The 15,110-nt window shown below is 42.3% G+C and overlaps 1 protein-coding gene across 4 annotated transcripts; it reads left to right on the plus strand.

The window, feature by feature from the left end:
- The first annotated feature begins 112 nt into the window (after positions 1-112).
- Positions 113-13,409, plus strand: LOC145449783 (uncharacterized). 4 transcript variants are annotated; one of them, XM_080328211.1, is made up of 10 exons: positions 113-457; positions 522-685; positions 756-867; positions 5,268-5,396; positions 5,467-5,649; positions 5,712-5,789; positions 5,845-6,149; positions 7,562-7,733; positions 11,430-11,524; positions 12,964-13,409. In XM_080328211.1, exons 2-10 carry the CDS (start codon positions 587-589, stop codon positions 13,018-13,020), a joined length of 1,230 nt encoding a protein of 409 aa, XP_080184337.1. In that variant the 5' UTR covers positions 113-457; positions 522-586; the 3' UTR covers positions 13,021-13,409. The 4 variants fall into 4 exon arrangements, with proteins under 4 accessions (XP_080184337.1, XP_080184336.1, XP_080184334.1 ...); XM_080328210.1 differs by having other exon boundaries at positions 525-685; XM_080328208.1 differs by having other exon boundaries at positions 113-685.
- Positions 13,410-15,110: the final 1,701 nt, after the last annotated feature.

The following is a 15,110-nucleotide window of genomic DNA, read 5'->3' on the forward strand; positions in this document are numbered from 1 at the left end:
TCAAATACGATTGTTGTAGTTTTGGAAGTCAAAGTGTTGTGACATCAATGGTCTGGTCAATTAGTAGTTCCTACAGCAGGCCGACTCCTGAACTGTCGATTCAGAGCACTTCCCACTTTTGTTCCGTAAAACACTACTTACGCCACGATTGGGAAAATGACAGTCCCAAGGCCCATCATGCGAGATAATCGGTCCGTGGACATTATGAGCAATGAGCATTGTAGCATGAGACAATCGCGTACTCAAAGGTGGCGTGGACACTGGAAATGTCGCTCGCGCTTGAATGACTTTGTTGATTTGTTATTGTTGCTCCATCTGCCTGCATCTGCCAGCCTTTGCCTTGTGTGCCACTTCATAATGTGATGGTCGGGTGTTTCGTTTTTGTATATTTCAAATAGTAGATAATTGATTGTAAACAGATATGGAATGAAAGTGTGTGCATCTGCTACCTTCCTATGTAGGCTACTACTGAAATTTTCACTACCCACAATTGAATTTGCGATAAGTTTTATTTGTATCAGCAGATCCTATCAGATCACTACGGTAATATTCGTCTCCTGCTTCGTTTTTCTTTTTCTGTAGTAACATGATGTCTGACGAAGATGAATACGCTGTTGTACGGTTTGTCGAGAAGGAGCATCCAGCATTTGCTGTAATACATGAAAGCTGGAAAGCCAGTGTAGATGTGAGATCTTTCATTCTTGACTTACATCGTATGAATTGTGAATTGGCGAATTGCGTAAAATTCCTTATAGGGTGTATTGCATTGTTGGTGTCCGAAGACGAGTGCCAACGCTAAGGCCAAGGATAAGAAGCCTCCAAAATATGATTGGTCTCTGTACAAAGTAGAGATCAAATGCTCAGCAGGTAAACTCAAATTCACTAATGTTTGCATAGCACCATGAAAGAAACGGATATAATATGTGAATATTATATCCGTCTCTTAAGACAGACATAGCATGAGATATCTGCTAATTGCTATATTAACATAACCTTAGGAATAAGGCAGTGGTTCCCAACCTTTTTCGACTCATCGCCCCCTTTTCAAACTCCACACCGATCATCGCCCCCCAAATAGTGGGAACACAAAAATGGGCATACAGACTGACATCACCGGCGAGTTGAATAAGAAAAAGGCCAACTTTCCGGCTCGACCTCGAAATTACACTTTTCCAGCTAAATTTTGGTGAGTTGACGAACAAAAAAGGTGATTTCTCCGACTTGATTCCCAAAGGACCGTAACAGCACTTCGTCAGCCCCCCCCCTATACGTTGATCTTGACCCCCTCCATAGGGCGATAAAGCATACTTCTGCACCCCCCAGACCCAACTCCCCCGATACCTCTTTACCGCTACTTCCCAGCACAAATTGTTGGACTCTTCAGTTAGTCGCCTTAATTCGCGCGAAGCGCGAAAAATTTCTATTATTCATGATTGAATCGTTCAATGCGATCGGGAATTGCATAGTATTGCTGTCAATTTTTATCCTCTCTCTGCTCATGTATTCAGATTTACCGGTAAAGCTGAGTGAGGTGTCTTGGAAAATGTAGGGCCCGTAAATAATAATTGAACATATTCGGGCGGACCCGTGGGTATAATGACTTCGTTACGTAATGACATTTCGTGGCCTGTCTGCTATGTCAAAAGATATTCAAATTGCCCATACGTACTAAAACTAAAAGACGCACACGATTTCAAATTGGTATTTATGCACTGGCAACTAATTTTTCTCTGCGAAATGGCATTTATTTGTGGGGTTCTGATTGGACAGAATAGGAACATTTGGCGCCAGCCATTTAGGCGCCTATGGACAATTAAATATATATGTATATCGTATATATATCGAAGTCGGTCAGCATAAAGGCAGTCCTGTTCCGCCAAGGTTTTCTCGTTCTGGCACATATGGAGTCGCTTGTTACATGGCCTGAAACTTCATATGTCTTGGTGCGTCACGGTGTGATAATGGCTGACGCCGAGAAGCCCATCTCCATACCTCATGCGTATTATTTCTTGGGGGAAGCCAGGAAGGGTATCCAATAAGCAATAAACATGTGACCACGAAATGACGCGCAGCGCGAATTTTTTTTGAAAAAGTTGCCTAAATTTCCAAAATAATATGTTAATTCACGAAAAAATTGTGGGCCCCCTTGGAGCTCGGGCCCCCCATCTCAATTGGGGGATCGGGTGTGGCAGTTACGGTCATGGACGCCAATATAGCCATTTCAACGCGTCATCGCCCCCCTATCGCCCCCTTCGTCCGTTTTCGCCCCCCTATCGCCCCCTTGGCTATTTTCGCCCCCCTGGACCGACAAATCGCCCCCTGGGGGGCGATATCGCCCACGTTAGGAACCACTGGAATAAGGGGTCTGGTCTACTTTCCTACCCACAAAGAAAAGTGTTCCCCATGGACACCAAGAAATGTTTACAATGAACACGAACAAAAATTTATAAACGCCAAAATAAATTTTTTTTTGTGCCTTTAGAGAGACGGATATTAGGGTTGGGGTGGGGGGAAAGGGAGATTGGGTCAGGGTCAAAGTTGGAGTTAGTTTTCCCAAGATTAGGGAGGGGGGATATTAGGGTTGCGGGAGGGGGGATATTAGGGTTGCGGGAGGGGAGATATTAGGGTTGCGGGAGGGGGGATATTAGGGTTGCGGGAGGGGGAATATTAGGGTTGCGGGAGGGGAGATATTAGGGTTGCGGGAAGGGGGATATTAGGGTTGCGGGAGGGGGATGTTAGAGCTGCGGGAGGGGGGATATTAGGGTTGCGGGAGGGGGATATTAGGGTTGCGGGAGGGGGGATATTAGGGTTGGGGTTAGGGGAATATTACGGCTGTGGGAGAGGGGATATTAGGGTTGGGGGAGAGGAAGATTGGAGGTGAGTTAAAACCCGGTTAGGGGTAATCTAACCCCAACGTTGAACCTAACCAACCCCCGACCCTAATATCCCCCTCCCGCAACCCTAATATCCCCCTAACCCCAACATCCCCGCCCGTAACTTAAATATCCCCTAACCCCAGCCCTAATACCCCCTCCCGCAACCTTAATATCCCCCCTCCCACAACCCTAATATCCCACTTACCCCAACCCTAATACCCCCTTCCCCCCCCCCACAACCCTAATATCTCCCTCTCGCAACCCTAATATCCCCCCTTCCGCGACCCTGATATCCACCTAACCCCAACCCTAATATCCCCCTCCCGTAACCCTAATATCCCCCTAACCCCAACCCTAATATCCCCCTCCCACAACCCTAATATCTTCCCTCCCACAACCCTAATATCCCCCCTCCCATCCTAATACTCCAACCCTAATCTTGGGATACCCTAAACCCAACTTTGACCCAAACCCTCTCCAAACGCAAAAACAATATATTTTGACGTTTATAAATTTTTGTTCGTGTTCATGGAAAACATTCGTTGGTGATCATGGTGAATACTTTACGATCTCTGACTGCCATTGAAGAAGTGCCCACTTTTCTTTGTGGGTAGGAAAGTAGACCAGACCCGGAATAAGACACATGCATTTCGCCCTTGATGAATCTTGCATAGCGGCATTTACATCGACCCTAGTGGCCTAGCAATGTCATAATAATGCACACTCACACAATATTATTTGTATTTGCATATCATGTGTGTAGCCTATAATGTGCATATGCAAATGGACGAGGGAGATGCAGAAACAGCCTTGAAATGATTTCTAAGTCTTCGCCGCCATTGTTGTCTGGCAGGGAAGCAACAGAAAAAACTAACTCCCCCCTCGGCCCTCCGAGTGTCAATGTGACCTACAGGGTTGCTTTGATTATGTTCACAATAAGAACAGTTTTGTTCAAAATAAGAACAGTCTCATGTTCTTGCCGACAAGATAGCGTAATGGTGAAGCGTCCGGCTTCTTGATCGGTAGGTCGTGGGTCCGATCCCCGGCCGGGTCAGACCAAAGACCTGATTAGTGACACTGGTATCCACGACTTTCCTGCTTGGCGCTCATGCATTACTGGGATAGCATGGAGGGGTGGTGCATGACCTAGAAAGCCACAAAGGCTATATCTGCAGTTCCTTGTCCAGCTGCATATGCACATCATGCACTCATGGTATGCATATGCACAGATCGTGTGTATGTGTATCATGAGTCGGTTTATATGCCGCAAAAAACATCAAGGACAAAAATAAACTATGTGCTTTCCTTTCACAATAAGAACAGTCGTTATATTCACAATAACGTCAGTCGCAGCACCAACATATCCCTCAGACATGATGTCCGAGTGGCAACATAGTCTGAACACGCCCCAGACCTAATGTCCGATTGGCAACACAGTCAGAACACACCCCAGACATGATGTCTGAACACCCCCCAGACACGATGTGCAAACACTCCACGGAAATGATGTCCGAACACGCCACACCCCACACACGATGTACGAGTGTCAACGCAGTCCGGAGACACCCCAGACATGATTTTCTGAACACACCCCAGACATGATGTCTGAACACAGCCCGGGCCCCCAGACATGATGTCCGAACACAATTTCTGATTGGCAACGCAGTGCGGAGACACCCCCGACATGATGTCTGAGGTATGATCGTACTGTGTTGCCATTTCACAATAAGTTCAGTGATATTTAAAATAAGGTTGGCCTCATGTTCACAATAAGGACAGTGATATGTTCACAATAACAGTTTTGTTCAAAATAAGAACAGTCTCATGTTCACAATAAGAACAGTCATGTTCACAATAAGAACAGTCTCATGTTCACAATACGAACAGTCTCATTCTTATTGTGAACATGAGACTGTTCTTATTGAAAACATAATCGAACCAACCCTGCTCAATGTGACCACCATGCTGCACTTGAAAAGTCCTGGTATCAAATTTTGGCTTGGATGTTCTCAATGATTTTGAGGAGTATATCACATCATTTTAATAAGCCAATCTATATCACGGGTTCTTGAACTTTTTTGATCGCGGACCCTTTGAAGTTTTGTGGACAGTTGCGCATACCCCCAAAATTTCAGAAGCTGATGACTGGAAGTTCAATATATCAAGCTTAACTGTATTTAGGCTACTCCAATATGATATCTGATGACTAGACAAGGTAGTCACTGTCGCACTCGCGGACGTCATTCTCAAAGGATAAATCTGTTTTTGTAATTTCTGGATGACATATTGCCTTTACACAAACCCCCTAAAATTAGTTTGCAGACACCTAAGATGTCCATGCCTTGGATCCCAGTTTGAGAAGCCCTGATCTATATTATCTGTCTGTTTCAGATGAATGGAGTGTGGCTTATAATAATATGTTACAAATTGCGGAGACTAGTGGCTCGCTCTCTTCCGTGTCTCGAGACGCGGCAGAACAGCCCAAGCGAAAACGTCCGCACAACAAGACTAATGGTCAAGGTATCACCTTTTACTGTGATTGGTATGTTATACACAGAATATACACACGCAAAATTTTTATGCTTTCTAGATGGTGCCTCTCCTGCGAAGAAGAAATGTAATCAAAGTATGCAGAAACAAGGAACGGCTATGCCAAGATTGCGGTCATCTCATGATGATGGCAATGCAAGTTTGCCATCACTAAGTGAGGAGAGTGTTCAGCAAGATCCCAACATTGAATGTAGAAGCCAGTCGCAGGAAGCTACCCCAGGCAGTAAGTTCCTAGCGCTTTGATTCGTTCCAGAATATGAGTAATAGAGTCACTCCGTATTTAAGATGTTCCTTCATTTGAAAGCAACGTTAAACTTCTAAGTTCTGACGGTCACCAATGTGGCAGCCTATTACAGAGTAACCGTAAGCTTATCGCATATGGTCAAAATGGATTGCTTCTAATCCAATTCTTTTTTAGCTGCTCCTCGTACATCATCCCCAGCAAAGCACGACAAATCTTCTAGTTCAGCCGTACACATTTGTCACTGTACCTGTTCACTGCTTAAAGACATGAAGTTGCAGCTGAATGAGATTCGGCTACTGCTGAACCAGTTTCTGAATCCGATGCAAGAGCAAGGACATATCAACAATGACTCCGAAAGACACCATAGTAGTGGCTCAATCTTGCTGGAAGATATTATTGAAGACCCATGTGAAACCATATCACAGCTGCAGCACCTCGAAAAAGAGCTGAACGACAGCGATTGCAAGAAGTCTGATCTGGTATGTTTCTTTCCTCATCTGAACAAATCGCTTGACATTGTAGATTAGGGGTGCCGCCAACATCAAGGAAGTTTTTTGAGATTGTCTACACTTACTGAGAATTCATGTGTGATGGAATGATTAGAGCAGGGGGCGTCAAACTGAACTTGCCTAGCGGGCCGGATTTAAACTTCAGATAATTCGTGGGCCGCACCAGTCAAATTATTTAAAAATATTAACTCATGCCCTTGTTTTTCATTTGAAGGCTTAGCCTATATTATCAAGCCTATATACACAATAATAAATTAAATTGTGATATGATGATATAAGTTGGCATATTTCTATGCTCCTTTGTTTTAGTTGTATACTGGTGTCAACCCTACGTACTATATGCATTTTTAGGAATGCAAACATATTTAAGTGAAACGGCAGATTCGAGTTTCTCACGATGAGGCCGGGGACCTTTTGAGTCGGAAGTGATGTAGCAGTGTTCCCACAGATATTTGAATCAGGTTTCTCTGTAACTATTATATTCACCACATATGACGGTTTCCAATTGGCCTGTTCACTTATGTGAATAAGTAGGTTTTGGTCAATTTTTCCATGAAACTCTGCACTTTTTGCCTCCACAAAATCGAGTACCTGAGTGACTTGATTCAACTTGATTCTGAATCAAGTATCAGGAGTCGAGTCCTATATTCAAGCTTGGTAAGTGCTAGCGTTACGGTATAGAAATTATACATGGAACGACAACGACCGATTTTGCAGCTTCGTTCGGCTTCGCCGAGGCTGGAGTGGAGAATTGTTTTGCGTAGGCGACTGTAGGATTTCTGGCAATCCAAAAGCTATCTTCCCGTGCGCAGAAATTATTGAATCTGGTCTTGATCGAAAGCTACTGTTGCACCGATTCCGAAAATATAAATTAAAATAATGATCAGGCACTGATCCACCTAGTCCAAGTCTGAAATATCGGCATTGTTCGAACAATCAGAGAGTCGCAACGGGTCATTGTTATGACCATTGTGTTGCGGTTACCCGATTGTTCTGAACAATGCCGATATTTGAGACTTGGAGGACAGATTCTAGGTGGATCAGTGCCTGATCAATATCTTAATTTATATTTTCGGAATCGGTGCAACAGTAGCTTTCGATCAAGACCAGATTCAGTAATCTCTGCGCTCGGGAAGATAGCTTTTGGGTTGCCAAAAATCCTACAGTCGCTTACGCAAAACAATTCTCCACTTCAGCCTCAGCGAAGCGGAACGAAGCTGCAAAATCGGTCGTTGCCGTTCCATGTTTAATTTCTATAATTACGGTGTTAGTTAGGTTTTACCTAGAAGGCACGTCAAAAGTTATCGTTCATTCTGGGCACAAACCACTAAAGTGAGCCAACATGATCTGTATTGCATATCACTTATTTACAATTGTTACAGGTATCTGCTTTAAAGGGGGTTGCAGGTGCACAATTGCCACAAACAGTCAGAAATATCATGACCCGCATAGCCATGAATAAAGTATGGAAGTTCTACAGCCTTAAGGGTCAAAAGAGCAAGAATGGCCAGAAAATGAGTTTCCATAATTTGACTCTCTACAAGACTATAAGACGTAAGTTACTAACAACATTTTCCGTATAGTCTTACTTGATTAGGTTTGCCCTGAACACGTCATCATCCTATCTATCGAGCGGAAATAAACGCAATCAACGCACAATAGTCGGAGCCTATGGAACGAACTAAGGTTGTCTACATCCATCTACCCCAGCGGTGCTCAAACTTTTTTAGACACCCCCTCCCTCCTTGATGACAGTAAAATATTTAGCGCCCCCCTTATTGTCATATCAAAAAAATCTGCAAAAGGACAACCGGAATGTTTGCAATCCCAACGCGTAGTGTGTTTTTTTCTCAACCGGTAGCATGTGTTCGTTCGGCAAGAGAATAATTCATTTATGATACTGTTGGGCTGCGACGAATCGATCTTCTTGGGAATGGCATTCTACAAGATCTGTTCTAATTGATTATACTCGGAGTGGCTAAACACCCGCCTGAAGCTTGAATCAGAACTGGCAACGCCTATGAACTAGCTGCCATTGGCAAATTACACTTGATGTATAATTATATTTATGCGAAAAAATTATCGAGACGACAGATTTCGTGTCGTCGTGAGAGGCTGTTCGTTCTTTCACCTATTTACCTTGTCGTCTACTTTCAGCAATATCCACCAACCAGGGTTGTAACCAAGTCACATGGTTACGAGTCACGAGTCAATCTTACTTTTGTGGTTTTGACTCGAGTCAAGTCGAGTCATTTTCAATTCATCACCGACTCGAGTCCGAGTCCAAGTCACCGTTTAAAGGGTCAAGTCCGAGTCATAGTGTTATGACTCGAGTCGAGTCCAAGTCACAGTATTGAAGTCATGTTCAGCTCATGTTTTCAATCCTGCTTGGGTGATATCGAATTCCTAGCTTGCCAAACATGCTCATTTTGTTCCTATCAGAGTTTTGGGACGTGTTTATTTAGGCAGTTAACGGACAGGTCCTGGCCTCATTTACCGATGCTACAGATAACTTCACTAAGTTAGAACGTAAAATCAAATATCTGTCTTGTCAGTCTGATACATCACCAATTCAAGCATTCAGTTTTTATGATAAGCACGTCGACGATAGCTCATAAATTGCTGATAGAGAACCAACGAGCTCACGTCAAGATACCAGCTGATAGAGAATCAACAGATGCATGCTTATGTAGAGGTCTTTACACCAAGCCAGAATGCTGTAAAAGGGTGCATGCAGCTGTGTGCATTGTGCAGTGACAAAAAACAGATACCTTTTGATATTACTTAAGGTTTTCCCAATTGCATTACAGACTTCATCGCAGTTACAGCATGGGAGAAATAATTGTACAATGGGGCTGTTCAAAAACATTTTTCAAGTTTTCCGGCTACTTCTTAAAATTGTTAGATTGCCTAAAAAAATCAAATTTGGCTCAATTCCAACCAGTAGAAAGCAATCCTATGAAAGAAAATTTTAGATTAATTACAAATAGAGATTTTCGAATTTTACCGGCTATCTCATGATATTGTTACATTGTGTAAAAATATGATTCATAGCAAATTCCAACTAGAAGAAATGAAGTTATTAGAGTAGAATATTTTGGACATGAAAAATAGTCGGCTTACTACTAGTATGTAATTATATTATATGAAAGAATTTCTCACTAAAAAGACTTCATTTATTTTCAAATCCAAAATTTTCTCCTATCATATCATTGATTCTACTTTTTAAAATTGAGCCAGATTCAATGTTCTCTTTAAGCAACGTAACAATTTCATCAAGTAGCCACCGATTAAAATAAAAAAGAAGTTACTTTTGAACAGTCCTATTCTACAAACATCACGCAGCATTAGCCATTCATTATTACTCACGTGCACAATGCACATACCTAACAAAACCTCAAATAGACAGAGGGTATTGTGTGTTTTCACAGACAGCAGATCACATCAATGATAAGTTACAATTTAAAAATACCAAAGTGGAAAGGAGATCCTCAGATATATTAGAGCGGCATGGCCTTAGAATAAATCCACCTCTACTGAATACACGTTCCACATGGTGCACTAGATGCAGGAATTGATAAGCATTTTTGAACCGCACTGAAGAGCATAGGATACTCATTCTTTCGAGTCGCCCAAAAATGCAAAGAATCATCGCTTTCAAATCTACAGATCTATCATCATCAAATCTACACACGTGTATCAGTCTCTTCCAAGTACTTGACTATCTGAGTCATTGCGTTGGCTCTAATTGAACTTTGCTTCGATTGTTTGCTTGTATAATTGAAAAGTCTTAAATACTTTGATTGCGGAGGATCTAGTACCTCTTCCTCGGATTATTTTGTACCTTGGCTGGTGATCCTGTATGAATGAGTGTCAGCCTCAGTCATCATCAACTCGATTATTTTCTGCCGCAGTGCAATTCGGGATTGTTCTGAGCAATTTAGATCCATAAGCTAATGGAAAGCAAATTTCGGATCGAACACGCATGATGTGAAGAAGATGGTTTCACCAAACGGATTGGGATTAGCCTACTGATAGGCCAATCCAAAGACTCATCAGTTGTGATCATGTTCACATTTACAAACACTCCTGCAAAACGCTTTAAAATAGAATTTTTCAATGCTTCCACTAATGCGCGCAAGTAATTGACAGTGATAGTGTGCCTAATTGCATGGTTGTAGAGTGAGAGGGAGAGCAGGGTTGGTAGTTGGTACTACCCTGATTGGCATTGGGACGCAACAATGCTGTCTGGCGAAACGAGAGAGTAGCTCAAGAGCAATAGAGCCAGACAGCATTATTGCGTCCCAATGCCGATCTCCATAACAATGAAAAATTCGAGGCTGATTGTGGGGGTTCCAGGGCCACGAGCGGAATAACATTTATATTTTCGTAATCAGTGCAGAGTCAGCTTTCGATTGATACTTGTTTTACCATATGCAATGCTCGCCAAGCCGGTCAAAAATGACCTTCAAATTGCCTGTAGCCAAATCGAAATTGTGACGTGAATCAATTTCTGAGACGTGAGATTTGGTTGTGTCGACACCATATAGGTATAGATAACTAACCTACGTAGGTTAGTTATCTATAATATAGGACACTATGGTACCATTGTCCGTTGTTTTTGGGGCGGTATATCTGATATCAGACGAGTGCAACGAAAGCAGTGGTGACAAATAGCGATGTCGGCAGAATTCGTCAGCTGTGTTGAACTAGCCATTACGATTCGCAAATTTATTCATCCTCAAGTCATATAAAATAAGCCGAGTCATTGACTTGGGTCGAGTCATGCGTAATGACTCGAGTACAAGTCGAGTCATTTTCACATTTCAAGAAAATGACTCGAGTCAAGTCGAGTCACAAAAAAAACGTGACTCGAGTCTGACTCGAGTCGAGTCATGACTCGAGTCATTACAACCCTGCCACCAACCCAGGTCCAGTTTGTGTCAACAGAAGGAGTTTGTGTGTATCTAAATATAGCACGTTGAGCTCAAGCTATCTGTTCGACTCAATTATTCTAACATATTGTGGCGATGTCATATTTGGTGATATGACTGCAGACATACAAGTTCTTTTGAGATCACTACCAGTGACTGACGAGTTTCAGCCGGAAATATTCAGGTTTATTTCGATATGAATATATTATTCAATTGTACATTGAAGTGCTGTACCTCCAAGAGTGTCTAACAATATTTTTAAGAAGCCTTGTAATACCATCACTGGACATATCTTCTAATTATATTCTCCTTCCAGGAGCATGCAGATTGGCTCATCCTGGCATTGAGCATCCAGATCAAAAAATTAAAGATCACGTAGCACGATATCTAACTGTGATTGGATCTCGCAAGGTAATTTTGTCAAGTTTGATGCTTTATTATATAATCTGGACTGTTATAGGCAGGCCGCACGGTACCGAAATTCGCTAGCGACTTCGTTTCTTTCTTTGCTCCACTCCTTCGCTAGCGAGGTCACTAGTGAAGTCGCTACCGATGCGTTTCACTCGCGACATCGCTAGTGAATCTTGTTGTGACAGTATTACGTCACAGCCGAGAAAAAAATTATTGTGAAATATGAATCAGTCAGTTGTTCGGAGACCTCCGCCGTGTACGGAGCTTGCCTAGTATGTTATACATTGTAGCATATAGACTTGTATGGCATTTGTAATAATAAAAACGAATCTTATGATATTCAAATAGGTGCAAATGTTGGTTCTTGCAACCACAAGAATTCTAATGTTTAAATTAGAACACAAGGTATATAAAACGATAACGACACGGGCCGTGCAATGATGGACGAGGAGATAACAAAATCTGTTGAAAACTATCACTGTTACCCAACCCATGCTTGATATGAAGGGATCAGGGCTACTGGATATTATATTACGCCGATTTTCCGATTTGATTATCGTGGTCACTTCGTTCATCAAGCAGCTGTTGTGCCCTACAAAGTTCTCCGCAACCTACCAACACCAAGCCAATCGCAGATAAATAAATCACTATGATACCGCATTATAGGCCTACTGCTGAAATAAGTGTTCATTTATTGAATGCCACTGCCAATGAAAGTATTGCCTCTACAAATAGCTGTCAGTAATGCCTTGGACTGTGTGTGCACTGTGCAATGTGCATACTGCATATAGCATTTTATTGTTGTCTTCAACTTCTACCGTATCATCCGGTCGGCTAACATATCTTGTACGATAGAATACCCTTTCGAAAGATGCCGAATGTTGAAGCCTTGTAATAAGTACCGTACCGGCGCAGTTTCTCGCTCCCATAAAGACGTACGGTAGCCTACTCATTTAACCTTTCCCCACCCCATGTTGACGTAACACTCGTCTTAGTGAAAAAGTGAGATTGTCGCGAGTGGCGTCGCTAGTGAATATTGTACGTGTGGCCTGCCCTTAAGTGACTTGTGGCTACCGATTCATCTTCGAAACGCTGTATAATGGAATGAGCTAGCACACCAGCCTCTCACAACCAACTATCAACATATTAATAAAGAACAATCTTCACCCCATGTCCTAACTAGGTTTTGAAATCCATTTCTCGCAGCACTACTTTTTGACATCAATGGCATGAAAAACGCATACGATTAAAGCAAGCCTTATTGAACACGCTCTGGTTTCACACTTTGACTTCATAATAACTTCAGTGCGAATGGTAAAATTTGTCTTTGACTGATCTTTCTGCTTTTGAAAGAGGGTCTGAAATCTTGGTGAATATGACTCAAGATGACTATGTCACTATACTCATTAATTGTAGTAATCTACGCATTCATGTTATAGGATGATGATAAAGAAGAATGCGAAAGCAAGCCTGTCATCATCAGGGCTTTGGAGTAGGCGCAAAGGTCTAATTGCTTTGGATTTCTCTTGCATCATAAATTAGCTCCAGCTCCGAGAGCCCGTTCATACTACTGCTCTGGCTCAATTGAATGATTAAGTGAAAACTATCAAATGGGTCCCTCAGCAGTCAGTATCATCGGGTGCAGCTATGAGCGTGTGACTTCTCTGCTGCTAAATACACAGCAACATGGTTAGTACGGTAACAAAAAGGGGGCCAAGGTGGACCCCAATACAGTTTCTTCTGCTTATGCAGCATATTGTTGGGCCACCGACTTCCATTTACCATGTTCTTCATTTTTCGTTGCGGTCTTGCCAAGTGCTTTTTTACTTCTTATTTCAATTTTTTGTGTATTTGCTACTGATTTAATACAAAACATAAAGCCATGCATGATTTGTAAGATAGGGCTATCATGCGTCCTCTTTTAGAGGATTTGTCCTCTTTTTTGAAAGTGTCCCCGGAGGACGCCCTTTTGTCCTATTTTTTGAGATTTTGTCCTCTTTTTTGAGAGTTTTGGCCATATATTATATATAGCAAAATCCGACTGAGATGCCGTAGATCAGCACCGAAGCGACGCTCTGGCGGGTATTTCGGGAGCTGAGCGGAAAGTTGACCTTTTTTTTAGTCAACCGACCACAGAGTTCTCTTCCGGTTTTGCAAGTCTGAAAATTCTGAAAAAGTGTCCTCTTTTTAGATTTCCAAAATATGGTAACCCTATTGTAAGAGTAACAATTTGTTTTCATATGAGTAGCGCGAGGACTTTGATGTGAAGTGCAGGATATGGCAGGTAACCGGCTTGGGTTCAGGGTCACCCAGGATCAAGTTATACTGAAGCAAATTCATGATTATGTCGTATATACAACCTCTCAGAGCATCCTGTATAGCAGGGGTTCTCAACTTTCCTTGCAGAACGGCCCGCATCTTAACAGCAAAAACCGCTGCGGGCCGCAGAACATTATTACCGTATATTTGTGGACTACTCTTATATTTAGGCTAATATAGCCTATTTACCGGTCGTATATGGGCATTTAGTGCATTTGTATGCATTCTACAGCATTAATGGACAGCGTTCGTAAGCTTTCAGTTGCTGTTTCTATACTGAGATTATGTCATCTTCCGACGGAACAAGTAAATCCCTTCTGAAGCGTGCATTTCATTCGGTCCCAAGTCGGTATGTGCAGTGTGCACCTTCAAACCCTTGCACCAGAGAACTGAACTCTGTTTCAATGCGTGAGCGAGCAAGTATAAAATTACGGTAACTTTTTCGTTACAGAGGCCATTGTCACTTTGAGCTCTCAGTGATATGAGAAGAAGACTCATGTTCGAGGTAATTTCTGAGCAAACCAATCAACCCTTCTCCTTTCCTTCCATGGCTGATGTCTTGCACCAATAGTTACAGAAGTCAGCTTTGTCAAGTTGATATTGTTTGCTAGTCCCCTCCCCCACGTTTGCCCGGGGCCCGCATCACGTCTACAAATATATCCACTCCGATAGAATACTCCAATACAATTAGCGTTGCAATGTCCGTGGATATTGTCCAATGCTAGGTTGAAGTAGTCTACGCGGCAACGTGTTTCAAAACATGCGTCGAAAGATCAACTAACATTGCTGTTACTCTGGTCACGGTTGAATCAGACAACTGCAGCTTCGAAATTTGTTAGGTGAAGTTGTCCTTGCTGCTAAATTCCGGAAACAGCGGAGATTCGCACAGCATAGTAACGTTTTGTTGAAAACACACTTTTTCTAGCAGATTTCATGGGTTTAGCGATATACCAAGCAATTTTGAACCATGCGTCTTTAACGTCGTCGGCAATCTCAACAATGCCTCAAAATATGGATTGCTGGGCATGAGACCTAGCTAGCAACGCTTTTTTGTAAGATCAGGTGATGATGATGAAATGATGATGATGAGGTGATATGTATAACTCCAGATGGAACTGTCCGAAGACTTATTCAAAACAAGAATCTAAACTCGACCATATATCAAGACACCAGAACACATTGAAGAATGAGAATAAATCAAACGAAACAGAGACGGTGCGATAAGAGAGCTCAAGTAGCTAAATTAATATGTAATAAGATTGTGCCA

Source organism: Botryllus schlosseri, chromosome 11, assembly GCF_051294905.1.
Source record: "Botryllus schlosseri isolate E-star chromosome 11, Bs_hap1, whole genome shotgun sequence".
Classification (NCBI taxonomy): domain Eukaryota; kingdom Metazoa; phylum Chordata; class Ascidiacea; order Stolidobranchia; family Styelidae; genus Botryllus; species Botryllus schlosseri.